We start from the raw sequence: 27,901 nt of genomic DNA, 5'->3' as shown, positions 1-27,901 counted from the left end.
ATTACAGAGTTAATAATACAGACTTTGACATGAAGTCTACTCAGCGGTGTAGACTTCATGGCCCAACATATCCCAGAATGCATAGCGCGGCGGTGGGTGTGGATAATTTTGCCGGAAAAAAACGGCGGATGAAGGGCGGCCGAAGAGTAAACTTTAAGTAAGTACTGAATATTATGTCACTTATTTATGTGCAAATGTTTAATAACGAAGAACATTAAAACATTACTGTTGGCCACATGTCGGCAAAGTTATGACATTAGTGACGTTTGTACTAACTTGGTTTTAAAGCCTTTACTTTAAAATATACGCCGTTCAATAGCTGAGCTTAATCTTACAGAGAATGATCAAAGCTCATGTAGAAACAAACAAACAAATGAACAAAAGATTTTCTCCTTCATTTCTGTCAAACAAAGCTGTATGAAACGTTTCCAGCTGTTAGTATCATGGTTGCTAGGCAACCTGGGCAGCGCAACGGAGGCTAGCACTTCCGGCCTTAGCGGTCTTTAAGTACGCGGCCCTTGAGGATCGTTGAGGCTGCGTACTTTAAGGCTGCAGATCCTGAATTCGGATACAGCCTCTGTTTGCTTTGCTTTGTCTGTTTTCCCTCCTTGTAATCACCCGCCCCGCAGTTACGAGTTTCCCCTGTGAATGTGTCTCACCTGAGTCCAATTAGCCAATCAACCTGCAAACTGGCGCACTTTTGATGAGCTGCCATTTTTAAGAGCTGTCACTTTTTTTTCAGCATCAAAGGTTGCTGCTTAATCTGAATCGTCTAGAGTTAAATAAAGAAGCTTGCCTTAAAGGTAAAACACTAAAACCCAGAGATAATGACAACTGTAACTGCCCTGACCCACCAACTCCATTTAATCATCACTCATAAATAAGATCTTACTACTAATTATATAAAGCTCCTCATTAAACTGACTGACGGCGCTCGTTTTTTGTTTAAAGTGATTTATATTGGCTAATTTTTTATTCATTCTACAGGTCTGATATCATCAACATCAATATCTGCCACTAATAATTATCCTCATGTATGTGTTTTTGTGCCCTGCTTGTAAAAGTCACTGAAATGCCCTGTAGTCTTAATCAGGGTGAGCTGGAACAATCTGCATTGTTTTGAAGGTGTTGCACACAAACACACTGGCTTTTACTCATCAGCCTGCTCCAGCCAATCTTCCTCAGGCAGCTTCACCCAGCTTCATCCTTCCTCATTCATCATTTTTCTATCAGCTAGCCTGGTCTAAGCATCCAGGGAACTCCAGCTGAGACCATGTGAATATTCCATCAATTATTCATGTCTTGTTTTCTGGCCACAAGGACAGAGGTGCCTGATTCGGCTCGTCCCTCAGGAGTGATGTATTGGTGCGATGAACCACTTCTCGCCATCTCTGTCCAGTTCCTGCTTTTTCATCCGCACCAGCCGCACTGAGACATCTGCACAGGGTCACACAGGAAGTGACAGCTATTCAGCTGCACCACGTTCCTGCATGGCCTCGGGCCCATCCGGGGTAAAGCCATAAGAGGAGGGTGCGATGTTTGGTTGGTATAGACTGACTAGATTGCACCCCCATCCCAAAGCTAGGTTGTGCATGCACAATTCCCTTCTGGGAGAATCTGCAGCCCAACTAACATGACTCACATCGCTGCTGTGCAGTGTGCACCGTCACCCTGGTGGCACCAAAGTGGCTAGCAACACCGTGTCAAACACTGTGACGTCAGCTCTCTGCATCCATTTTGGCTTTCCACGCTGCAAAATGGACTGAAGAGGAGTCAGACCCAGGGCAGCTGCAGAGGTTCAGTTCAATTCCTGAAAAAGCTGTGTGGACAACATGAACATATTACAGCGGCTCACTTTAATGTCATTTTAGTTCATTAGTATTCAGCGCTGGTGCACCGTCTCCACAAGTCCACTGCAGTTTCAGTGCAGCTGAATGTGTGTTTGTTAGAAACTGACAAACTACAAATATGTGTCAGTTACAGCGAATTAAGCATTAATGACATGATGAGCTAGAAGTCTACAACCATAACGACAGCTCGGTGGGGGGGTACAAAGACACACTGCAGCATTAAACTGCCAGAGTCAAAAGCAGATTTCCATCTGCAGTATATCTGTCAGCATGTGTCTGCTTTCAAACTTCAACGACTTTCCATATGTGGAAACTCTGATGCAGGGAAAGCAGCACAGAACAGAACAGAGCAGCTATTATCACAATAAACACAAGTGGGATTCAGACACATACTGCACGGAAGTACGAGCCGGGGTGAGCGTGGGTTACAGATGTACTCTATATAAGATCTTCCAGTTGGATGAGTAGAGGAGTATCAGCACCTCTGATTTGGGCCGACATTGGGATAAAGTGAAATGTGGTAGAGTTTAACTTCATGGCCTTGAAGAATGAATGATGTTCACTTATTGGACTTATTTATAAAGTGCTGGGTGGAAAGTTGTGAGATTTATCCTCTGTGGATAATAACTGAGATATTTAATCCTGGATATACAGCTGGTGCAACTCAGTCAGACACATCACAATCACATCCAGCTACACAGAGCAGATGAAAAGGACAGGAAACAGAATAAAGAACCTGCTCGGTTTTCAAAATAAGAGACCTACTGCACATTAAATGCTCCACTTGGCTGCGTGATTGTAAGCGGTGCAAGGAGGGAAGAAAACTGCACTGGAGGTGCAAATATCAAAGTCATTGATTTGATGCAGTGGGTGTGAAAAAGTGTTTGCCTCCTTCCTGATTTCCCAGTGTTTTGCATATTTGTCACACTCACGTTTCACATCATCAAACAAATTTTAATATTAGACAAAAATTACCTGAGTAAATAGAAAATGATCATTTTAAATGGATTAAGAGTTATCCAAACCTACCTGGTCCTGTGTGAAAAAGTAATTGCACCTCTTGTTAAATGGTGAATTAACTGTGATTGACCACATTTTTTTGTTCAGTTTCCGTAAACACACTCGGGCCTGATTACTGGCAGACCTGTTGGAATCACTTGAGAAACCGCTTAACTAGAACCTGTCTGATAAAGTGAAGCAGGCTAAAATATCTCAAACAGCAACACATCGTGCCACAATCTAAAGAAACACTTGAGAAACAAAGCCGCTGAAATGTACCACTCTGGGTAGGGTAACAGAGCCATTTCTGAGGCTTTGGGACTCCACTTAACCAGGGTGAGAGCCATTATACACAAGTTGAGAAAACTTAGAACAGTGGTGAAGCTTCTGAGGAGTGACTGCAGCGACGACTCATCCAAGAGGTCAAAAAAGAACCACAGACTTCACATGTCTCAGTTAAGGTCAGAGCTCATTATTCAACATAAGAAAGAAACCGGGCAAAAATTACCTCCATGGAAGAGTTCAAGAAGAAAACCACTACTGACTAGGGCTGCCACAAACGATTATTTTGATAGTCGACTAATCAGATCATCATCCATTGGACGTAAAACGTGCAGCTTATTGCACCAGCAGCATCTGATCTTATATAACTATCATTAGCTTACAGCTTTAAGTGTTTAAGGTATGTGCTAACTAAAAATAAAGACAAGCTGATAGTTTATTAAATTTTAATAAAATTTGCAGATTGTTTCGGTGAAGTTTAATAAACTCCTTGCTATCTAAAATATAACAGGACACCGGAGTAAATTCTCGAGCATCTCACACTTCTGATAATCAGCTGTCTGCTTGATGTTTATTCAGCTGTGTAAAAACTATAACTTTAATCTCAGCCAAACAGATTTACTCAGGAACAAATAAAATACTAAAAAAGCAGAACAATAACATTTTTAAGTTATCTAAGTGACTTATATTATATGTTTAACCTGAGTAGTGAAACACAGCGGTGGGTTTGAAAATGATTTGCCGCTAGTGAGTAGGGTTGCCAACTCCCTGAGAAATAAATAAGGGACACCTCGTGGCCAGGGCCGGGCAACCCAGTTGTCTTCATTCTTCCCAGTGTGGTGAATTTTTTAGCTCTTTTTTTGTGTGTGAAATTATTTTTTTAACCATTTGACTTGAATTTGATTTAAGTAGATGCGTATTCTTTGTGATATCAAGACATGGGAAACAAAAATCATTTAGGCATTTATTTTTAGCTCAAAATGACAACATTAACACAATAAAACAGGTCTCTTTCTTAAACAGAAGTCTGTCATGCTTAACTTTTGAGAATAAAAGTAAATCTTTCTTTAAAAGAACTCTGTCCTTCTTAACTTAAAATTATATAAATTAATAGAAAACAATAGAAAGAAAAATATTCTTGTAACAGTGCACATTTAGTGCATTTAGTGCAATTGGCTTCAGCAGAGGCATTATTTCAGCTTTTGCTCCCGTTTGTAAACCCACTTGTTCCCATGATTACGCATCATAACTCATCATCATTATTCATCTATGTATTACTTTTATGTATTACTCATCTATTTGTTGCAATCTATCCTTGCAGTTGTTTATTACACAAAATAAATTATATTATCACACTTCTGGCCACATAGCGCTGATATTCACTGCACATGCCCATTTTAACCTTAACCAGAGGGTTTAAAAACAAACAAACCAGTGTTTAAATACCATATCTGCTTCTGCCGTGGCCTGGTGGACAAAAACTGGTTAAGGGTTCCCCGAGCTTTCACGCCCCTCATGTTCTTCATGTGCCCACCATTAGAAGCATGCCTATGGAAAAAGTGCGCCGGCACACAGTGCAGTGCGCTTTATAGGTGTTATCGTGCACTTTTCCAGCCAGGTGTTTTCCTTTTCCCATTCTTCCCTGTACTTTTGCAGCCTTTTTTTTTTCTTTCTCTGAGAGGAACAAACATTGCTGGTCTAATGCTGGGCTTACACTGTGCGATTTTTGGCCCATTTTGAGCCGATTTTTGAGTCGTGCGACCAATTTGGTGATCGGCCCGATCTTGGCCTTCATCGTGCATGTGTAGTATACGTGGGGTAACGAGAAGCGATTAACACCTCACGACCAGCTCCCGATCATCAATTGCTCGTGAGGGTGTCACCGCAGCCGCTCACACTGCTCACACGCAAACACGTAAACGTCGGTGAAAAAGACGGAGCAGCACGGCTGTGCAGCGTGTGATCTGGACACAAGCGATGGAGGCACAACTTGTAGAACTTTGGAAAGCTCATCCGAGCCTTTTCGATGTGGCATCACCAAATTATCACGACCACAAAAACCGTGAAAATAGTTGGATTTACATTGCTGCTCAATCACAGCTGCCTGATCAATGTTTTTCATTAGCAATTTAACAAAGTTGATGGTGGCGTGTGTCTGTGTGAGTGAAAGACAGAGAGGGAGAGCGAGCGACAGATTTTCTGTTATAACCTTCATTTTATGGAGGCACGGTGTGAGCACTCGGGTCGCATCAGAGCATCGGGCGGTATAGTGTTAGACCCTGCATCGTGACCTACGAACTTATAACCCATGCGAGCCAATCGTGCAGTTTGAAAATCGCACAGTGTTTGCCCAGCTTCAGGTGTACTGTCGTCTGAGACTTGCACCGCAGTGTCGGCGTTTGTTTCCCCGTTGGCCATGCTTTTTGTTGTGGTCATCTGTTGTCTTCCGGTATTTTCTCCGCAAGCGACCTTTCCTCAACCAATGAGATGAGCGGTAATCTGAATTATCATACTCGAATTGTCATAAGTGCGCTGTCAGCTCATTGGTCACAAAGCAGGAGCGGGGCTGGGAATTATGTTTTCAAACAAAGCGTTAATTACATTAAAACTTATAGACTACTTTTGATTCTCACTGTATTACGGGACAAAGTGCGTCCCTTTTCAGCTCAACACGGGACGTGTACTTTTGTTTCTAAATACGGGACGATTCCGTTTTTTAAGGGACGGTTGGCAACCCTACTAGTGAGCCTTGCCCCCGGCTAGCTATCGAGCTAGTGGGTAACAGACGTCTCCGAAAACGTCGGAGCGCTTTTGAAAATATGTGGTGTCTTGATAAACTGAGCAGATATTTGAGGTTTACACAGCTACATTCTCGCCTGAAAATATGTTAAACGTTCATTTTGTGACCCAGAAAGAATAATAAGAGTAATATTAAAACTAACTAGCTGCCGCCATTGTTGGAAACTGAGCTGGGCTGCGCTATGAATTCTGGGACACAGCTTCTTCTTCTTCGGGGTTTAACGGCAGCTGGCATCCTTGTACATGCAGTGCTGCCATCTTCTGTTTCAGTCCGTTATTACACTCTTAAATCCTACTACTTATTCCTGCGTCTTTTGTGATCTTACAAAGCTTCAAACGACGCGTCGACTATTAAATCAGTCGTCGACGATTTTAATAGTCGACTTAATCGTGACTAGTCGACTAATCGTGGCAGCCCTATTACTGACCAAAAAACCCCACAAAGGCTTGTCTCACATTTGCCAAAAAACATCTTGGAAAATATTCTGTTGACTGACGAGACAAAAGATGAGGTTTTGAAAGGTTTGAGTCCCACTGCATCATACCAAGAGGAACTGGAAGAGCCACTGTCCGTAGGGTGAGGTGGGGTGGGGGGGTTGTTTCACAATATGACCATAATGAGCCTCTGAGCAGGCAGTCTTGAAGAAATTGGAATTATAAAATATGCTAAGATGGAATTCTTTTCAAGAAGGAAGAAAACGTCCTTGGAACAGGTGAGTGAAAACTGAGTGCACTCAACGTTACACCATCACTCTGCTCTGCAAGGGGGGAGTAAAAAGTTGGGGTTCCTAAGGTTTCATTTACCCAATATTTAAATAAGGGTCTTAATATCCAGCCCTATGATAGCTGGGGAACATGTGGCTGTGCTGAAGATAATGTAGGCTGGAAGGCAGTGTGAGAACAAGCAGTTATAAAAGTAATGAAGGTATAATCAGAGGTCACAGAAAAGTAAATATTTGGGAACAGGATGCAACCATGACAACCAAAAGCATGTGTCGTAATAGCAAGTGACCTGATATTTGTTAGATGATCATTACATCAGTGACGATCTTAGAAAGAAGAAAAATGACACCTCTGGAGTCCGTGGCCCCTGGGGCCTAGATGTCTGCATGCTTACGCTTTAGAAATAATCCAGTGACAAGAACTCTGCATCATCCTTGTGAAGGTGTGCATTGTGGAGTTCTGCTCCAGCAGGATGCTGTACCATGGCTAAAGTCTTCCCAACACCCAGGAATATGCTGCAGGGATTACACAAGGAGGCTATAAAGCTGCTGCCAAACTCAGCGTGTAGATATCATTAGCAGTGCACTTTGCAGACACTCTGCTGTAGCTCTTCTCTCCCAGTGAACAATGGGTGCAATGTTTTTTCATGCTTGTGTGAATTAGATTGTTGCCACTACACGCTTTGCTCTTGGGTCCCTGCACACGAAAGGTATTTGTGTAAAACTGGAGCAGCAAACAGTTTCATCTCATAACTGAGCACGTTTTATTCTACTGGACACAGTATTTATAGTAGCAAGAGGAAAGCGTCCATGGTTTCTTCATAATCTGCTTCATAATCCTTCCATGTATAAGTCAAATATTACAGGGATAGTGGAGAAGATGAAGATCTGAACGAACACTTTCAGTGATACAAAGGTAAATAAATCAAAACTAAATGAAGAAACAAAAAAGATTCATATCAATATTTTGTGAGGAACCAAAAGTTATTTTTTTAATTATCACAGTTATGGTCAGTACTGGTACATAACGACAACTATATATTTACCTGGAGGCAGAAGATGATTAGTTAGCTGAGAATTTCCTCCAGGATTATTTTTATTACTCCAAAATATACGCAGCACCAGTAAAGCTTGCTAATTCTCAGTATATCTGCTTAATCCGCACTCACAAGGTGATAATAGCAGGCTGTGTTTATGAGGATCAGCACTGTTGCCTCAAAGGACACGATCGTGGGATCAAACCAGAGACCGTTTCTGTGCTTTTGTGCGCTTCCTCCAGCACTTCTGGTTTCTGCCACAATGAAAACACGCTCAGTCATTGTGACCTTGACCAAGTCACTGGCTTCCATTTAGCAGTGGTCCCTGGGTACTGTACACTGGCTTCCCACAGCCTCTAATGATTGTAATGGATTAAATTCCCACAAACACCAATAAAGGATATCATATTTCTACTCTGTGCTTCCCTTTCTGTCTGAGAACAAAACACAGGAATGACTAAAAGAGCGCTTCTTTTAAAAATTGATATTTTATCCGAAATTTGTAGAAATGAACCGGCAGGTTTGAAGTAATAGAAAAAGTGACAGAAGTATTTCATTCTAAAATATGCAGTCACGTCTGTAAAATCATGTATTAATTAGTCGGATTTATTACTATTGAGTCGCTCAGTCTTTCCAGAGACAGGTATGAATAAATTCAACCTGTGAAATAATTGTTATGATGGAAGGTTTGGAACTTTTACTCTAAGATTTATTATCACCAATCATTTATTACATAACTCCATACTGTATATCAAAAAAGAGCTTCTGAAGGCTAATGAAAAGCAGAAGAGACAATATTGGTTTTGGCCGATAACAAACAAATGCACTTTCAGTTGTTAATGGAGAGTTATGTGCTTGACATTAATTGCTGCTCGAACTCCCCCCACCACCGTGCGGAGATGAGGGAAAAGGCCATCGATTATCTTTCACCCTTGCAGTAAATCTTTAGCAGGGAGGAGTGTCTCAGCAGCAGCAGCATCACGAGCCAAGAGCTGATCTGTCTGGAGAAGCCATGAAGCGTTTCGCTGAAGTGGTGGAACAGCTGTGCTAATTGCTGAACTTGACAACACCCGGATGGAGAAGTTGACAGGTGTGTAGTTGTGTTCCACACTGCAGCAGACCGTCATACCTACTTATTTAATACATTTTTTCAGCCATCATGCGAATATATCCGCCACCGCCACCCCCAGCTGCGGGGAGAGGCGAGTTGTAACTTGTGACGAGGCTAATCTCAGCGGACACACCGGAGCACGGCCCAATCAGCAGGGGTAGCAGGCACGAAATGAGAACACCAAACACAGCAGCTCCCTTTGCTCCTTTGGATCAAGCTTAGCAAACACCTTCAGCTGCACCTCAGCCTGTTTTTATAGAGCCTCGAGTGATGCTTCGGTGTATGAACTATACAAAATCTTGATAGGCTTTTATAAATTCTGTCAAATCTTTTGAAAAATGCAGAAAACGGCCAAATTACCCATTTAGAGATTAAGATTGTTTACATTCTGACATTTTTTTAATCTGTCTTTTGTTTGGAAAATGTCAGGATGTAATCTTACAGCATAAATAAAGTAAGCAAGTGTTATCTTATGTATTTGATTCCTGATGCCTACCAAAATCATCTAATAATGTTTGAGCAATCATTTTCTGTTGCATATCTGCAACAACAGCCAGGTTGTTTGAAGGATATATATTATTCTAGGCCTTAAAATTACAATATAAAGCACCTCGAGGTGACTGTTTTTGTGATTTGGTGCTATATAATTCAAACTGAATTGAATCTGACTTTGGGTTTTGACTGCAGTAGTTGGATTGGGCCTCTCTGCCTAGAAATGGAAGCATGGTTCATCCCCTCCTGGTGCTTCAGTGGAAACACCCATACCTGCAGGTCCAAAGCATCTGCATGCTGAACAAGCTGCACTGGATGAAAACTGCACACAGAAGACACGTTTCCTGAAGAATAAACTGGTCGTCATTTGGATGTCAGATGCATGAAAGCCAAATTATAGATCCTGTAACAAGCGCTGTGTTTCGAGCCTAAATAGGGGGATAAATATTTACATTTTTAAAGTGCTGTCAGTAATCCTGTATGTTTGAAACAGTATGTGCTCCCCTCACTGCAACCCCTCCTGTAGGCTGGATGCATAAATAGCTCAGAAGCTGACTGAGCTGCAGTGATGGCTGCCGCAGGGACAAGACATCACACATGCAAAGTTGTAAAATGCATCATCTACGATAAACAAATCACTCATTTGTTTTCATCCATTAACTGCAATATTCCGCCTTCAAAACGCAGTTCACAGCATTTTGTGGCCACGAATACCAAACAGCGTCCTCTCAGAGAAAAGTCCTCTCAGCACCGCTGACACAAACCACCGCAAAGCAAAACCACAGAGGAAAGCAGGAAAAAAAAATGCTCATCACTCTTTCTCCGTCACATTCTTCCCGCTGGGTTTCTACAAGGTCATTCTGGTGCACGACGCAGCGCACGAAATCCCGGCCACACGGGCACTTTTGAGCTGATCGCACAAATTAAACGTAACTCAAGCTCGGAAACTTTCTAAATAGTGAGAGAAGAGAGCAGCTGGTTTAAGGTGGCACATTTGTGACCGTGTAGTGGTCGCGGAAGGCGGAACAGGAGACGGAAGGGCAAGGGCATTGGTGCCAACAACACCGCTAATTAGACTGGAGCAGTGATTTAAAGCTGGTCGTCTTTACTGTTCAAAGGTAATAAAATATAACCTCATATCTGCTCCTATCCTTCTCTTCATGTCTGAAATCTGTGCGCCGGGACGGATGAAGACGAGAATGGCTCTTAGCGCACAAGACCTGCCCGCAGGAACAAGAGCGGACGGCGCCTTTTACTCCCAAATTAGCCTTAATTTCTCTCCAGCTGTAATATTTCTTATTAATTCTCTGCGCAATATTGACTGCCTTTGGATGCATGTGTAGGGGTCAACGCATTGCGCAGCGCAGGCCTATAAACTCGTGTTTTAGTGGAAAATAGATCTCGATTTGTGTCAGAAATACACGGATATTCCCGAATGTCATTCGCCTTTGGGAACAACGCAGTTATGGAAATTAAAGAAGTGACGCAAAGACAAAATGATCTGATCAGAGCAGATTATTCATTTTCTTACCTTACTGGGAGGTTTTAGGGTGACCGGGATTTTCAGCGCAGGGAAGTCACCCCGACTATTGGCAGCAAAAAAAGGTCCTGTGCGATCCTGTGATGTACGCTGACGTAGTAGCAAAGAGCTGCACTCTCCTCCTCCCCTCCTCCACCCCCTTCACTTACTACACAGCATCCTTAGATGGAGACACCGCCCCCTCCGCTTCCTCCCCCTCCTGCTGCCTGTGCGCCCATCTCTCTTGCAGCAGGCACCATTCCTCTGACGAACCAGAGGGGGGTCGCTGGTTTGTGCATGAGGAAGTGAAGTGAAGGTGATTCATTTTTCTGCCCTGTGATTCAACCGTTGGTGAGTTTGAATACTGTGAAGTCACTCTGGACGCGCACATTCAGCTAGAAAACGCACTCTTGTCGCTCGTGCTCAGCGGAGCTCGCTCAGACTGTCATTTGGTCCATATGCCCCAAATGGTTGGTGCAATGAAGTGTGCAAGACGAGCCTCTCCTTGCACGTGTTCGGGCTCGTGCCTGTAATTGGCTGTGTTAAAAAAGTGTGGATGATGACAAGGATGCGTCTATAGGAAACCTTTTGCTTTTAATATTGTGAGGCTGTGATACGTTTTTACAAGGAATCTCAAAGGAATTCAGAATCCCAGTTTTGGGAACTGCAGATCGATCAGAGCAGGAAAAGCACATTTTAATTTACCATATAACCATTTCACCGCTTTCTAGCACACATTAATATACTGCACATTTGTAGCTGTAAAAAAATCAGGTTATTACTGGAGATATTTTTATATTAGTGTTTTTATGTTATTTATTGGCAGCCTTTCTGTGTGGAGTTTAAATATTCTCAGTGTGCCTGCCTGTGGGTTCACTCCGGACACTCCAGCAGTCCAAAGCCATGTGTCATGGGTGGCTGTGTGGCAGGCAGGCAAGCAAGCAGGAGTGGTGGACCCAAAATGCAGAACTCAGACATGGAAGTGAGATTTAAAGTGCAGCTTTATTGCTGGGAGAAACCTTGTATTAAATAAACTTACTAAAAGATAAACAAAGGTCGTAACAGAGGAACTGAAACACTAGAAAAGAAACACTAAACTGGAGCAGGTGACTAAACACTAGAAACATGGAAGCAGAACACACAGCTAGTTGAGGGTACGACGCGACACTGACACAGAGAAACACAGGGCTTAAATACACAGACGGCAGTAATCAAGGGATGAGAGACAGGAGGGGAACACACCTGGGAGAAATCACAGCTGACGAGACAGGGGAAACGTAAACTGAGCACACTCACATAAGACACAGACCTTCACAATAAAACAGGAAACTCAGACACAGGGAACCAGACAAGACGCTGAACTGGACAGACAGATTCACAAACAGACGGGGTGACACCATAGACAGACAGAGATACAGACGCAGACCGAAGAGAACTCAAACAATAACAATCATAATAATAAACTAGAAAATTATAATAATAAACTTAAAGCGCTGGGTCACCGACCCAGGACCTTGACACCATGTTACTGTAGGTTAACTGGTGATTCTAAATCGGCCACAGTTGTGAATGGTTGTCTCTCTTGTCGTGTGTGGTCTTCTGCTGCTGTAGTTCTTCTGCTTCAAGGTGCTAGATGCTATATGCTCTTCTGCATACCCTGATTTGGCTGTTCTTCTCTGACATCTGGCATTTTCACCCAGAGGACTGACGCGCTGTAAACTAGAGATGCATGTGTGGGGAAATCCACGCACACCAGACCAATAAACATGCCTTAAAAGTCACTGAAATCTCTTTTCTTTCTCACTCTGATGCTCAGCTTGAACTTTAATGTGTCATCTTAACCATTCTACGTGAATGCATCTATTGCATTACATGTGATTGGCTGATCATATATTTGCATTAATGAGCCGTTGAACAGGTGTAACTAATGAAGCACACCTAATGAATTGATATGGTGTTTATTTCTGGTAGAATTTCCCATGACCCCCTCCCGACTGCTTCTTGGAATGCTCTTGTACCACCCCGTTTTTAAAAAATCCTGGAAACACCCCAGCTTAGGATACTATCACCTTGACTCTGATTGGTCTAAAATCATGCCTGCTCTCTCTGTGCGTAACACCCCCGCTGTGCCTTCAGTGCTTCTGACTTCCTGTCAGATCTTCACTGACGCTGCAGCTGTGGTCTGATTGTCATCAGGAGCATTCAGATCAGATGTGGCCTTTCATTTGGCTTCAGGCTTTCAGCTGCTGTCATCCGTTTGGGTCATCTATTGATCCGATTGGAATAAAGAGCTGCTATCTGCCAGCACCAGTCCCTCCTCCCTCTGTCCTGCTCGTGCTGATAATAGAGGGTGATGAAACTGTGTGAAGCCTTACAATATTAGAAAAAGAATCCCATCTTATTATCACTTATGAACAGCACTTTGTACAAGGAGAGCTCCCTCAAAGAAAAAACCTCTGGCAGAAGTAGGCTCAGGGAGGAGCAGCCATCTGCCACGACAGGCTGGTAATGAGGAAGAAGAGAGAGAGGAAAAGAGGAGCATCAACAGCAAACAGGACAAACTAACAACTGCAGGAGAGAGAAGGCAAAAGTTAATGACACAGTGTGAACGAATGGGAGTGGACGAGAAGTGCTAAGTGCATCATGGGAAGTCCCCTAGCTGTCTGAGAGCCTGTAGCAGCTCACCTGACCCTTCCCTAACTATGGAGGTTTATCGTGAAGGAGACTTTGAAGCTTAGACGATGTTCCAATAGTCCTTTTTTCTTGGAAGGTTCATAACAGAATGAAGTGACTCAGAGGTATCTGCATGGTGACCATAATAAGAGCTGACTTTATTCTTCAGTGCTTCTTTAGCAGAGGATACACTGGGATTGTCCTTTATGAGGAGCAAATGCCATCCCATAATTCATATTCAATTCAATTCAATTCAATTTTATTTATATAGCGCCAAATCACAACAAAAGTCTTCATAGATACAGAGAAAAACCCAACAATCATATGACCCCCTATGAGCAGCACTTTGGCGACAGTGGGAAGGAAAAACTCCCTTTTAACAGGAAGAAACCTCCAGCAGAACCAGGCTCAGGGAGGGGCGGAGCCATCTGCTGTGATTGGTTGGGGTGAGAGAAGGAAGACAGGATAAAGACATGCTGTGGATAGTGACAGCCCATCCAACCATTTGTGAAGACAGTGAACGCTGACAAAGTGGCGCTCATCACGTAAATGTTAATTATAATTGAATTTTTAATTTCATCCCTAAAGCTGCTAAAATATTTGTAAATTTCAAGAACAAACTCTGAATGCTGCTGAATGAAAAATGTAGATTTATATCAACTCTCTAAATCTAGTGAACTATTAACTCATCTATTAGTAATTGATCAAAGTGAATTCAAGGTTCTGTATAATTTGGTTTGAATTATTACGGTCCCTTGTTGTACGGCAACCTTTAAGGTTACCTGGGATAAGAGATGGATGGTGGGATAGATGGTATTTAGGGTATTTTGGACAGAAATCCCAAACAATGAGAAGGAAAAAGTTGCACTGGCTTACTATCCAGCAGATATGGGACAGATTTACCAAGCAGTGTAAATTATTGTGATGCTGCAGTCGCAGGGTGATCTAGTAACAGTGTACTACTGCTTGATATACAAAGACCCCCCCAAGTCCACTTCAGTAATAACCAGCATTCTGCTAAAAGCAGAACAAATTAGAGGCTCAAACACCATCAGACCTGATGAGGAAGAGGCTGATGTAGGCCTACTAAACAAAATGATCCAGTGTAAGCTCAGGTTTTAGGAATGTTTTTCTCTCTAAAAACAGCGAAGCAGTCCAGATCAATGAGAGGAAGGATTAGAGAGAAATCAAAAGTACAACAGAGGAACAGAACTCAGTGGTCCTTGGCTGTAAACCCTCAGCATGAGAACTGAGAGAGGAAGCATTTTAGGACAGTGCCAAAGTTTTAACACTGCACTCAAATCCATCCAAAAGTGACAATTACACACTCATTACTCATAAGATGTTCTCACCTTGGCAAATGATAAACAAGCCTAGGAGTCATTATCACAACAATGTCAGGCTTTAGATGTGCTTCTTGTGGTGCAAACAAAAATTTGGTCTAATTTAAATTGCATGCAACAAATGGAAGTAAGTCACATTTGCATGATTCGTTTAAATATTCTCCTCTTTCATAGGACGTAAGACCGGCCACAGAAATACCTCTGTGCTCAACTTTCAGTGACACTGTGCCCTTTTACAAAATCCAGCAGCTTTTTAAGTTAAAGGATGTATTTTCAGACCGTTATCTGTTCCTTCTTCATTAAAATCTTTTTTAAGTGATGGTTTTCAAAGGTTGTTTGTATTTATATGACCTAAATAAAACCATATCTTAAGAGGACGTTGCAGTGAGTAAAATGAGCATTTTGTAGCCCATTTTCTGCACAGTGTAGTTTCAAAACAGTAAACATCTGGCATCGTGGTGTTAGGGAGCGTAGCATAATGTTGTCCGGTTTCTCAGTGCACCGTTTTATCTTTCCTGAATCCTTGTGAATTCTCCTACCTGCCTTCCCTTGAGGTCAGTGAGATTTTAAGGAGCTAGGAGGAAAAATCTGCTGGTCTTAGAGAGGGTTTCTCTCTCTCTCTTGAATCCAGACTGGAAGCTGGTTTCTCAGCAAGGCTCTGCCTCCCATTCAGCTTCGGGAAACTCTCGAAGTCACAGTTAAGCCTGCAGACTGCACATAATGCATACTGCATAATACGAAGGCAATGAAGAGAAGCGCATCTGTGAGAAAATGGAGCTCTCAGGGAGCCTTTAGGAAATTTACCAGGTTCTCCTAATAATTGTGTTGGACAGAAATGATTACGGATCGACAAAATAAAAGACGAGCTATATTAACAAAGTCGTTCATCACAGTCCAAACAAAGTAACAAAAAAAGCCAAGAAGCCAAGAAGACAACAGACGGGGGAAGGAGGACACACAGAGGTGCAGACAATCGGAAGGATACTCAAACATGAAGGCCAGCCTTTGAACCAAAGATCAGGTTTCAAATTGCTCTTTTGTCTTCTCCCCCATTTTTTGCAATGAATCCATCACTTATACAGAACAAACCAGTCAAGGCAGACGGCTGCAGCTCTAACAAAATGCCAGTTCATGTGCGATTTAATTACTGAACAGAATCAAATTTCCTGCACACAGTAACTCAGTCAGGGCCAGTTTAATGTTGTGCTTCTGGCAGCACTTATCTGCAATTCATTACATTAAAAGCTGTATGAATCACTCCAGGAGGAAACACAGACTTTATGCAAGCTTGCACTGGGACTTATGATGAGCGGCCTGGGTAAGACTGCAGCCCTCATCTGTGTGGATATATTGGACCTTGTGTCTATTTTTGAAAGCCTTCATTAACCACAGAATCACTCAAACGGTCACAAAGAATTTAAGGGTTTTCTTTCTTTTAGTAGAACTAGAGAACGAGTGTGGTGCTCTAGTTAAAGGTAAGCAGGGCAATTTTTATTTGATGATTTTATATTTTTGCCTGAAAACTGATACATTTAAAACTATGAGCAAAATTATTTGGTGGCTCTGAAAAGGAAATGTTGATCACCAGACTCTTAATTTTCTGAGTCTGCACCAACTTGCAACTCTGCATCAGTTTCTGAGAATTCAGGCACCTGTTTTCTTAAATAATTCTTTTTTATTTCAGAATCCGCAACCAACAAACGTTTCAAGTGAAACCACAATTCAGTCGTGATTTTATTTTAATGTATGTGCTGTAATATTGAAAATTAATTATATAGGTTTTTACAGAGCTCCGCTTCATGTTCTGTCTTTGTCGCATCCTGGAGAGGTTCTCCCCTCAAGCCTGCCTCAAATATGAAATATGAAACAACCAGTAGCTAAAGTATGACTCATATAGGTTAAGAATAAATATTTGTCGCCATCTGGTGGCCAAATCTTGCAAAACATTACAGTTAAAATGTAATTTTGTTTGAGTGAAAGAACTGCTGGAGTATTTCTGGAAAAGGGAGATGGTATTCATTGTTGAGAAATCTGAAAAAATGCTGAAAAACCTGCTGAAAATGTCTAAAAGAACCCAAACAATGAACACCTACATGAACTAAAGCGGCAGTGTCATTACTCCACTAAATAAAATGCTACATTCAAAGAAAACCCTATTTTTAATAAAAACTACAGATGTGATCTTTTGTTTAAGATAAATGGATAAAATATCTGAATTAACAGATAAAATTATTCGAAGCTTTCAAATACACTGTTCCTGTGAATGTGCACATTTTAATGTACTGCACAACAAGCTCAATACGGACAGAAAATTATAAACATTTTTATAATGCATAATAAACCATAATAAACGCAGCACTTGCAGGCACATGCAGGTTTTCATATCTGAGAATGTATTTTATTCAAATTTAGCAGCAAGTGCCAGATTACCCGTTTGTTTTATAGCCCGAGGTATTTTGAGGCCATTTCAGTGCCCTGCTCCACTTTGAGCTCATTGGTGAGATCGGGTCAGGCGTGTGTGTGTGTGTGTGTGTGTTTCTCTCTGATTGATGCAAATGAAGCACCTCTTTCTGCGGAGGAGGAGGAGGAGGAGAGGCGAGAGCAGAAAGCAGCGCGCACAGCAGCTCGGAATGAAAGCTGCGTGTTGTTTACGTCCTTTCCGACGCCCGCGGATGGCGATGATGATGATAATGGTGATGAGGACGAACGCGCCTCGTTTTCATTCGTCTGTGTAAAATCGCGTGGAGGGAGAAGGGGGTGGCGCAAGACGGTTTCTATCTCAATTTAAAGAGACTCCGCTTTTAAGGAAAAACATGACGCTGGGCAGAAAGCAGGTCGATGACATTTGGATTTTACCATGAGAGGAACCGGCATGGATCTGCTCTGGAGGATCCTCGCAGCCTTCAGCTTCGACTGCTTCAAAGATTCATCGTCGTCAAGGTGAGCGGTGATTGATCAGCCTGAATTTCATCGGTTTACAGGACACAGCCTCAAATCCACAGAATGCCGCACTCGCTGTTCGTGTTTCGGGTTTTATGACGTTTTGCAACACAGCCCGATGTTTGAGTCGAATCTGTCCGCTTATTCAAGCTGAATTTCAGCACTTTGTCTAATCCTTAATTGTGTAATAGTCCCTACACAGGGTCACTGGTGCACAATGTTTTCTCATAGAGCGCGTTTTAAAATCAGGCTGTGATGATAAATCACATCAGAGTGGTGTTTTTATACACCGTCCTTCACAGTTGTTATGACAACAGGTTTCCAGAATCGCTCCAGCTTTGCCTCCTGAAAGCCAGTTCATGTTACACAACTCAGAAATCCTGCCAGCGACATCCCAAACGAAACCCTGTTTTTCTGCTTGCATTTCCACACACAGTGAGAAGAAGTCCTAATATGAGAACGTGAGGTTAACAGGTGTTCACTCAGGCTGGGGATGAGGCTCAGACACATTTGAATCAGCACACACTGAAGTTCTTGCACAATCCTCTAACTCCACCCTAACTGTGACCAGCTCTTGTTTTACCTGTTATTGTTTTTTTCCAAGGAACAAATGTGTGCACCAGAAAAACCTGATCCCATCACACCTGCCGTGTCCTGTTTTCATGGCTTTGGCTGGTAATAGTTTTCACCCCCAGACTGTCTTGGTTTAAATAAACCAGCAGCCAAAATATCTACTTATTTGTCCTGTTTTTGTTTTTGTCCCAAAGAGATTCGGTTTGTCATCAAAGCACCATTTACTTATATCTGCAGCTCTTATCTTTCATAAAAACTTGATTGGTTGTCGTGTTTGTTATTTTAACATGAATCCTTCTGTTAAGATGGTCAACGAGATGATGTTGTGTGTGAGGCCACAGCTGGGATGCAACCTGGCTTTACATCATATATATATTTCATTAAAATGTTTTTATGTCGTAGTTTTTCAGTATTTCTGGTGTTTGTATATATTCTTGTTTTATTTGGTTTGTTCTGTATAAGAGATGGATTCACTGCAAATTTGGAAAAAAAATTCTGAGTTGGAGATCAGAGAGCCAATGAAGATCCATGAAAATGACACATTGCTTTGTGAACTTAAATGCATTTATTGTATTAGGGTTGCATTGTATTTAATGATTTCTTATTTCAATAAAATGAATTAACATGACTCAGAAACCAGCGCAATCCTGAGTCACTTCTTCAAATGTGTCATTCTACCCTGCAAACAAAGCTAATATTAGAAATGGGAATCATAAAACGGGAACATTTTTTGCCTTCATCTATGATGGAAATTTCTTTATTTATCTCAAGATAAACACATAATTAGACAGGCTCCATTTGAGAAGCTGCAACCAGCAAATATTAGTTCTTTGGCTTGAAAAAGTACAGACTTTAATCCACTTTGTTGTTGAGTATAATAGTATCAAATATAATAGATGGGATGTCCTCCCCCAGGAGAATCAAAGCTTAATTTCCTTAATTTCAAACATATTTTGTAACTTTATTTTTTTACCAGTATAAGGGGACGAGGCTAGCTGCCAGGCCACGCCAGGCTCCACCACCAGCTAACGAGGCTAGCTGCCAGGCCACGCAGGGCTCCACCACCAGCTAACGAGGCTAGCTGCCAGGCCACGCCAGGTACCAAAAAAAAGCCAGCGAGGTAAATTGCTAGGACAGGCCGGGTTTTGGCAACCCTCAAAGGTGGGTCGCAACCAGCGGGCCTTAAAGCCGTTAAGATGCCGCCTAAGAGGAGCACCGTTAATGAGGAGGAACTGGAGGACATAAAGAAATCCCTAAACTTTATGTCAGAAGAAATAACAACAATTTCAAAACAACAAAAACTGATACTTAATTTGATGGATGATATTAAAGAACTAAGAAGGCAGAGCGAGGAAAAGGACAAGAAGATTGCTATGCTGGAAGGACGGGTGTCAGATCTGGAACAATATTCAAGAGTAAATGATGTGATAGTGACAGGACTGGAAACCAAGCATCAGACATATGCGAGGGTAGCAGCATCAGAGAGAGGTGAGCCACCCGAGCAAGAGCTACGCTCTTTGGAAGAACAGGTACTGGCCTTCTTTAAAAGCAAAGGTATCGAAATGGACAATAAAAATATTGAGGGATGCCATCCTCTTCCAAGGAAAAACAAAAATCAAATACCTGCCATTATCATGCGTTTTGTTAATAGAAAACAGAAAAAAGAACTGCTCAAGCAAGGAAGAAAGCTAAAAGGTACAAATGTTTATTTAAATGAACACCTAATCAAGAAAAATGCAGACATTGCAAGACAAGCAAGAATGTTAAGAAAACAGAAGAAAATACAGTCAACTTGGACGTCAGACTGTAAAATATTCATTAAGTTAAATGGAACACCAGAGCAGGCTAAGGTTGTAGTCATCAAAGAGATGACGGAACTAGAAAAATATAACTGATAAATGCAAAGCAGTGCTGAATATGATGGGACCGTCCAAGTGCACAACCAACGCAGATGTCTGACAATTTTCAACTAACAACTCATATAGATATTGAAAATAAGACATTGATGTATGACAGTAACATAGATCCTGATTGTAATTTCTTTAACAATAAGACAAATGAATGCAATTATTATACAAAGGAGCAACTTAAAAAGGAATTCAAGGTAGATCAGGGTATAACAATGGTTCACTTTAATAGTCGAAGCTTATATGCAAACTTTCAATCCATCAAAGACTATATAACACAGTTTGAACAGCCATTCAATGTGATAGCCATATCGGAGACCTGGATAACTCCTGGAAAAGAAGAAGACTTTAAAATAAATGGATATGAATTCCTTCATGTAGACAGGATCAATAAGAAAGGAGGTGGGGTGGCACTTTACATTGATAAAAACCTAAAGTACGAAAGAATGGGAAGAATGACAACTGTTATTGATGGAGTGATGGAATGTTTATCAGTGGAAATAAGTATGGAAAAAAGGAAAAACCTAATTGTCAGTTGTATATATAGAACACCAGGATCTAAGATTGAGATATTTAAAGATAAAATGGAGGACTTATTTACAAATATAAATCAGAAAAGAATGTTTATTTGTGGGGACTTTAATATTGACTTATTGAATCCAAATCATAATAAGAGTACAGAAGAATTTATTGATTCCATGTACAGCATCGGTTTATTTCCACTGATAACAAGACCGACCAGAATAACATCTCATTGTGCAACTCTATTAGATAATATATTTACAAATATAATAGAAGGTAATATAAAAAGTGGGCTGTTAATCAATGATATAAGTGACCACTTACCAGTCTTTGCATCTTATAATTGCCATTATAAAGTGAACAATGATGGACATAAGATTATTTACAAAAGAATAAGAACAGAGAAGACATTAAATTGTCTTAGAAATGAACTTTTAAAGCAAGAGTGGAATATTGTATATGAACAAACAGAAGTTAATAAAGCTTACGAAGGATTTTTAAGAACATTTAACACATTACTTGATAAAAACTGCCCAGTAATTGAAATCAATAGGAAACACAACTATGCAGGAAGACCATGGATGACTAAAGGACTACAAAATGCCAGTAAAAAAAAGAATACCCTATATCGAGAATTCATAAAAAAGAGAACAATAGAAACTGAAAGGAAGTATAAAACTTACAAAAATAAATTAACTAATATAATGAGATCCTGTAAAAGAGAGTATTACATTAAAAGGTTAGAACACAATAAAGATAACACAAGAGATATATGGAATGTATTAAACAGTATAATCAAAAATGAATCAAGGAATAATGATTACCCTGGGTACTTTATAGAAGGGACAAGAAGTATTAATAACATGGAAGAGATAGTAAATGGCTTTAATGAATTCTTTGTAAACATAGGGCCAAAACTGGCAGAAGAAATAAAGGTTGATGGAATAGAAAGGGACACTGGTGAAAATATTGAAAGGAATAGTAGCTCAATGTTTTTAAGAGCAGTGGAAGAGAAAGAGATTTATGACATAGTTAGAGGACTTAAGAACAAAACCAGTGCAGACTGGAATGATATTGATATGGTAACAGTAAAGACAGTTATTGATGGTATTGTAAAACCATTAAAATATATATTCAACTTGTCGTTTCAAAAAGGGGTTTTTCCACAAAAAATGAAAGTTGCTAAAGTTATTCCCATTTACAAAACCGGTGAAAGGCATCATTTTACAAACTATAGACCAGTGTCAATACTCTCCCAGTTCTCTAAGATACTGGAAAAACTTTTCATAAAAAGATTTGACAGTTTTGTGGAAAAATATGAATTAATGACAGAGAGTCAGTATGGGTTCAGAAGCAACAGGTCAACAGCTTTGGCATTAATAGATTTAATGGAAAAGATAACGGAATGTATGGATAATAAGAGGTATGCGCTCGGCGTTTTCTTAGACCTAAAGAAGGCATTTGATACGGTTAATCATGAAATTCTATTAAAAAAACTGGAAAAGTACGGGTTTAGGGGAGTGGTTTTGGAATGGTTAAAAAGCTATGTTGGGAATAGGCAACAATATGTACAAATAAATGAATATAAATCTAATTTGATGGATATAGCTTGTGGAGTACCTCAAGGTTCAGTACTGGGTCCAAAAATGTTTATTATGTACTTAAATGATATCTGCAGAGTATCGGAGATTTTAAAGTTTGTAATATTTGCAGATGACACCAATATACTGTGTTCAGGTGTGGAATTGCCACAGGTTTTGGAGATGATCACACAGGAATTAACTATATTAAAGAAGTGGTTTGATATAAATAAATTATCATTGAATCTAGATAAAACCAAATTTATGTTGTTTGGAAACCAAAAGAGAAACATCAAAGTAGAAATATGTGTTGACAATGTATATTTAGAAAGAGTAAATGAAATAAAATTTCTTGGGGTGATCATTGACCACAAGCTCTGTTGGAAGCCACATATTACTTATGTTCGGGGGAAACTGGCACGGGGCATTGCCGTCCTGGGGAAAGCAAAGCATATGCTGGATCAGAAAGCACTGCACATATTATACTGTGCTTTACTACTGCCATATATGAGCTACTGTGTAGAGGTCTGGGGAAATACATACAAAAGTAACACACAAACAATAACTGTAATACAGAAAAGGGCCATTAGATTAATAAATAATGTGGGGTACAGGGACCATACAAATGCACTCTTTGTCAAAATGCAAGCTATTAAATTCCAAGACTTGGTGAAGCTTAAAACAGCGCAAATAATGTATAAAGTAAGAAATAAATTGCTTCCAAAAGAAATCTGTAAATTGTTCATAGAAAGAGAAGGTGGGTATAACTTAAGAGGGAAATGGAATTTAAAAATACAAAGTGCTAGAACAACTTTAAGAACTATGTCTATCTCAATTGCAGGAGTTAAATTATGGAACAGTCTAACAGAAGAAATAAAAGAAAGTAAAAACATAAAACAGTTTAAAGTAAAATATAAAAACCTGATTTTAAATAAGTATAACAATGAAGAAAACGGGGTTAACCCAGGACGGTAATGTTGCTGGTAATGGTGTTGTGGTTCTTTTTTGGGGTTTTTTTTGTTTTGTTTTGTTTTGGTTGTTTGTTTTTCCATAATTTGTGCATCTGCAAATATAAACCTTCTGTTTTTTTTCATATGAAAGAAACTATACCCTGGTGGGGATTGCTAATTTCTTGTTTTTGATTTATGTATGTTTTGTTTGTTTTGCTTTGCTTTTGTTTCATATGTTGTTTGTTTTAATTTAAGAAAATTTATGAATGAGAGGTAAAACTTGAGGGGGTAGGGACAAATAAGTGAATACTTCTACCTACTCCTTTTCAAACAAATAATGGAATAATATATTGTAATGATTGTGAAGGCTCATGTTTGAAATGTTTGAAATAAAAATGAACTGAACTGAACTGAACTGAATTGTTGTGCAAAGAAAAGCACCAAATCAAGCACCAGTTAGGAAACCTCCATATTTGGGGAATTCCTAAGTAAGGTCTTTGCAGCCTTTGTGTTTATTCTGAGGGGACAAACGTGGGGTCTAAATCTCATCCCTCTGAAATCTACACTTGCGATTTAAACAATCACGTTTTATTTTTGAACAGCTTGATGCAACGTGTAGTTTTCAGGCCGTCTTCACGTCCTGTTCCCTCTCCCTCTCAGGTCTCCCACTAAGTTGAGCTCCAGCCAGGCCGGCAGCCTGGAGAGCAGCTCCCTGACCGGCTCCCTGTCGCTGGGCCCCGACCTGCCGCACTGCCAGTGTTGCATCTCCTACGAGGCCCGCCTCAAGCGCCTCTCCTGCGGGCATCTTTACTGCGATCCCTGCTGCGATCAGATCGTCAACCTGGCCTTCGAGGACATCGAGGGTCTGTCGGACTACCCCTGCCCCATGTGCAAGTCCATCCGGCAGCTGGGAGGCCTGGGTCCATCTTCCTCCGGGTACTTCAATGGGCCCTACAGCATCCTGCAGGAGCAATGCACGGGGAAGGAGCACGGCAGCCGGTGGGGGTAAACGTGAAGCCGCTTCACGGGGGCGATGCCGACTCTCTGGACTTCTTAAGCTGTGACCTGATCGACTTTTAAATTCACTGCCATGAAAGCCACCTGTTGACTGCGTCGTGGTCATCCTACTTTATTTCATCTTGCTCTGTTGTTTGTGCAAATCAGGTGAAACGTCTGAGAATGCACGACATTAACATGCATAGATTTAAGTGCCCAAACGCATCTCCATAGACTTCACGACATCACGGAGAGGTTTCCTATCTTTAAGTGTGTTTAAACACCTCACTCGTATTTTTAAGCAGCATGCAGGTTTTCTACTGAGCTCTGAAAAACAGAAATAACCCAAACCCGAGTTGAACACAAGTGAACCGGAGTAGATATTTTGTATATTTAACATTTCCTGTCAGAAGACGCTGTTACTCTGAACATTTCCTGTGAAAGTACTGATCATTTTGCACACGATTCTCAAGCCGTTTCACACCGACTGCATGTTTGATGCAGCTGGGTTTGAAATCTCGACTTCACTGTACAGTGGCGTGCTACTTTTAGGTGTTCCAGATCATATTGTAAATATTTATTTTGTTAAAAAATAAAAAGGTTGTGTGAACAGTGTACGAGCACGCCGTGTCATTACAATCAGAGCTGGTAACACTTTTTATTTATCAGGGATCAAAACATGCGAGTACAAAAAAAGAAGAATATGTACATCTGGCAAATGTAAGTACCAAAAACATGAAATGATACAAAGACACAGCAGCAGGTGTGAGCTGAAGATCAAATGAGATCTTCCATGCAACGGGACAATGATGACCTTTTCCCCCCTTTTTCCACGGAAGACCAGCAAATCCATTGGCATCACACCTGGAAAGCTCTGAAACTGTAGCTGAAGTCAATGCCTTAATATTGACATAATGAATATTTACAGCAATTTAATAATTCATAGTGCTATCAAGTGAGGTACCTTTTGACATGAGAGAAGGCCGGTATCAGACGGACATCTGACAACTATTATCCTGCGTTTAAAAAGAAAGAAAAACATCCCTTTTAGCAAAGGTGCAAATTCATTCATCCGTGGGAACGACGCCAGTGCATCTACTCGACACCCACATCATGCAAACTGTTTGGATTTAAAGGTGCAGGACCAAATACTTCCCTCTGTGCTTTTCAGACAAATCCTTGACCTAAATGCTGACTGCATACTAATGCAGGCAGGATGTGAGGAGATCAAATAGAAGGTAAACACAGGAGGAACGGAGCCTCCCTTTACTTCAAACGCTGCTACCTTCTCAAAGTCCAAAAGAGCAAAATTATGTTTTTTTCACCACCATAAAAATGATGGAAACATTTTCAAATAATAGCAACTTTGGTTGAAAATAATCACACTTATCCACATGTCCATTAGCGATCAATACAAACATATCATACTAAAGCCCTGAAATGATCTTCATCATGCAGGAACTCCAGAAACATCCAGGCTGACATAACACCATAAACTGAATATAGGCCTCTCGCTGCTCCCGAGCAGCGTGCATGTGAGCGGAGAGATATTAGAGCGCAGCGGTACCAAAATAGCACTCGTGCCCTAAATTCAACCGGTCACAGCGCCTGGAGTTAGAAAATGACAGTTTTTGGAAATTATTATTTTCCAAACAATAATTTAATCTTCTGTTTGACGTTGACAAACAGCAACAAAGAAAAAATCATTAAGAGTTACCAACTTAAAAAAAAGAAGTCTTCTGGAGGCATGGAGCCTTAAGGGCACACAGGTCAGAGGTTAAATCCATTGAAAAGCTCAAGTGTGTCCATTCTAGATCACGTCCTGAAAAGTGCCTGTAGGACCCATCGCTTAACACATTTATCTCCACGCCGCCCTGTCAGTGCAGCCCCCCGTGGATAAGAAGGTAAAAATAGAAACGACGAGCTTTCCGTCTCTTTCTTAAAGGGTGACATCAGGAAGTTTACAAAGAAATAGTCTCGGCGACGGTTTCTGCATACTGTGAGGTGTACGTCCAGCATTCAGCACCTTCAGGCATGACTTTTTTTCTTTGCAATTTAATTAAAGGAATATTTATTCAAATATACAAAAGACTTGTCACATTATTTGATACAGTACACGTGATAAGTAGCAGAGGAAAGAGCTCTTGCACTGATCATTTCATACAGCTTCAGTTCAACGTGGTCCGTCACAATGTCTCGGTTTCTAATCGCCTCATGGACACGTTATTACACGTCTGCTCCTCTCAGTTCGTGGCACCACTGAGGGACATGTCTGTGTCGTTTGGTTAGAGGACCCGGTCACGGGGTGGAAAACAGTCAGATCTCAGGAAGCTAGCGAGGGTCCGTTACTCTTAGGCAGCTTGGCGTTACTGGACGCCGAGTAGTATCGCTGGTCAGGATGTGCATCGATCACAGACGAGTGCCCAAACAGGAACGTGTGCTTGCTGCTGCCGCCCATGTCTTTGTGAGCAGGCCTGGATTGTGGAGCGGAGGCGGCGGGAGCGCCCCTGGAGGTGTGTTGGTTGGCCGAGGTAGGGAGGGGTGCTCTGAGAACGCCTGCGCTCTGAGGCCTCGACGCCGGGAAGAGGAAGGTGCCGTTGTTGGTGTTCTGGTTCAGGTTGGTGTCGGCTCTCCGGGGCTCGGCTGTCACGGCGGGCGGGGTGGGATCCGTGCTGGTGGAGACTTGTTCTAGCTTGTCTTTGAGCTGCTGCACCTCCTGCGCTAGCCTCTCCACAGGGTGGAGGTGGTTGGCAGAGAGGGGGTGAGAGAACGCCTGAGAATAGAAAGCAGAAGAAAGTTTTACTTAAATCCAACCTCATCTCAATCTGAAGGTTTCTCATCCTGCATTTTTCTGGGACCAAAACTACAAACTAAAAATCATGAAAGCAATGATAAGGTATTAAAAACTGCTTTTTAAAAGTGACCTTCATTGTTGCTTTCCATTAATGACACTAACTTGTCCAGAGGAAACTCTTACTGAAAAGATGAGTGGAGAAAATATTTCTGTATCAGTATTTCAAGCTGCAGTTGTAAGACCTCAGAACATTGTGACCACATCATAGTGCTGTGAAAAAGTAGTTGTCCCCTTTCTAACATCTTATTTTTTGCATATTTGTCATACAGTTTCAGATCAAAATCCCATTTAAAATAACATAACCAATTAATCCCATTTCTTTGGAAAGCTGAGTTCAGTTTTACAACCTAAAGAAACAACAACAGTGCAGAAAAAAGTCCCTGATATCTGTCAGTCTGGAAAGGGTTAAAAAGCCATTTCTAAGGCTTTGGGACGCCAGTGAATCACGTTGTTAGACACAAATAGACACTTGGAACAGTGGTGAACCTTCCCAGGAGTAACCAGCCTACCATAAGTACACCAAGAGCGCATTCAAACTCATCCACGAGGACACAGAAAAGAAACTGTAGGCCTCACTTGCCTCAGTTAAAGTCAGAGGTCATGATTCAACAATAAGAAAGAGACTGGGTGAAAACGGCCTCCAGGGGAGGGTTCAAGGAGAAAACCACCGCTGTCCAAAAAACCTCAAAAAAAGGCTAAAAAACATGTTGATGAAGGACATTGTCCAGGTATCAGTTCATGCTGTGAAGCGC

General features: G+C 41.2%; 4 protein-coding genes across 4 annotated transcripts in view; 2 read left to right on the top strand and 2 right to left on the bottom strand.

The window, feature by feature from the left end:
- Positions 1-10,999, bottom strand: part of sv2a (synaptic vesicle glycoprotein 2A) — a 65,203-nt gene extending 54,204 nt beyond the window's left edge. Inside the window, exon 1 of the mRNA XM_087848497.1 lies at positions 10,824-10,999. The gene's annotated coding sequence lies outside the window, so the exon portion shown is untranslated. The remainder of the gene's footprint in view (positions 1-10,823) is intronic.
- A 6,420-nt stretch (positions 11,000-17,419) lies between these two features.
- Positions 17,420-24,904, top strand: LOC148100698 (uncharacterized). The gene is made up of 2 exons (XM_087848496.1): positions 17,420-17,767; positions 23,960-24,904. Exons 1-2 carry the CDS (start codon positions 17,685-17,687, stop codon positions 24,306-24,308), a joined length of 432 nt encoding a protein of 143 aa, XP_087704622.1. The 5' UTR covers positions 17,420-17,684; the 3' UTR covers positions 24,309-24,904.
- LOC148100699 (uncharacterized) lies at positions 19,340-23,493 on the top strand. Its single transcript, XM_087848495.1, has one exon. It carries the CDS (start codon positions 19,537-19,539, stop codon positions 20,233-20,235), a length of 699 nt encoding a protein of 232 aa, XP_087704621.1. The 5' UTR covers positions 19,340-19,536; the 3' UTR covers positions 20,236-23,493.
- A 16-nt stretch (positions 24,905-24,920) lies between the features above and the next one.
- Positions 24,921-27,901, bottom strand: part of mtmr11 (myotubularin related protein 11) — a 45,456-nt gene continuing 42,475 nt past the window's right edge. The window contains exon 17 of the mRNA XM_006801796.3: positions 24,921-27,068. Within this exon, the coding sequence (XP_006801859.1) occupies positions 26,619-27,068 (450 nt within the window). The 3' untranslated portion in view covers positions 24,921-26,618. The remainder of the gene's footprint in view (positions 27,069-27,901) is intronic.

Source organism: Neolamprologus brichardi, chromosome 11 (genome assembly GCF_056152115.1).
Source record: "Neolamprologus brichardi isolate AB-2024 chromosome 11, ASM5615211v1, whole genome shotgun sequence".
Classification (NCBI taxonomy): domain Eukaryota; kingdom Metazoa; phylum Chordata; class Actinopteri; order Cichliformes; family Cichlidae; genus Neolamprologus; species Neolamprologus brichardi.
Note: the sequence above shows the minus strand (reverse complement) of the source record. Positions and strands in the feature narration are given on the sequence as shown.

Coding starts and splice junctions, on each gene's coding strand:
- LOC148100699 (XM_087848495.1), top strand. CDS start 19,537: ATGCCGCCTAAGAGGAGCACCGTTAATGAGGAGGAACTGGAGGACATA.
- LOC148100698 (XM_087848496.1), top strand. CDS start 17,685: ATGAGAGGAACCGGCATGGATCTGCTCTGGAGGATCCTCGCAGCCTTC. Junction 17,768..23,959: donor AAAGATTCATCGTCGTCAAG/GTGAGCGGTGAT, acceptor TCTCCCTCTCAG/GTCTCCCACTAAGTTGAGCT.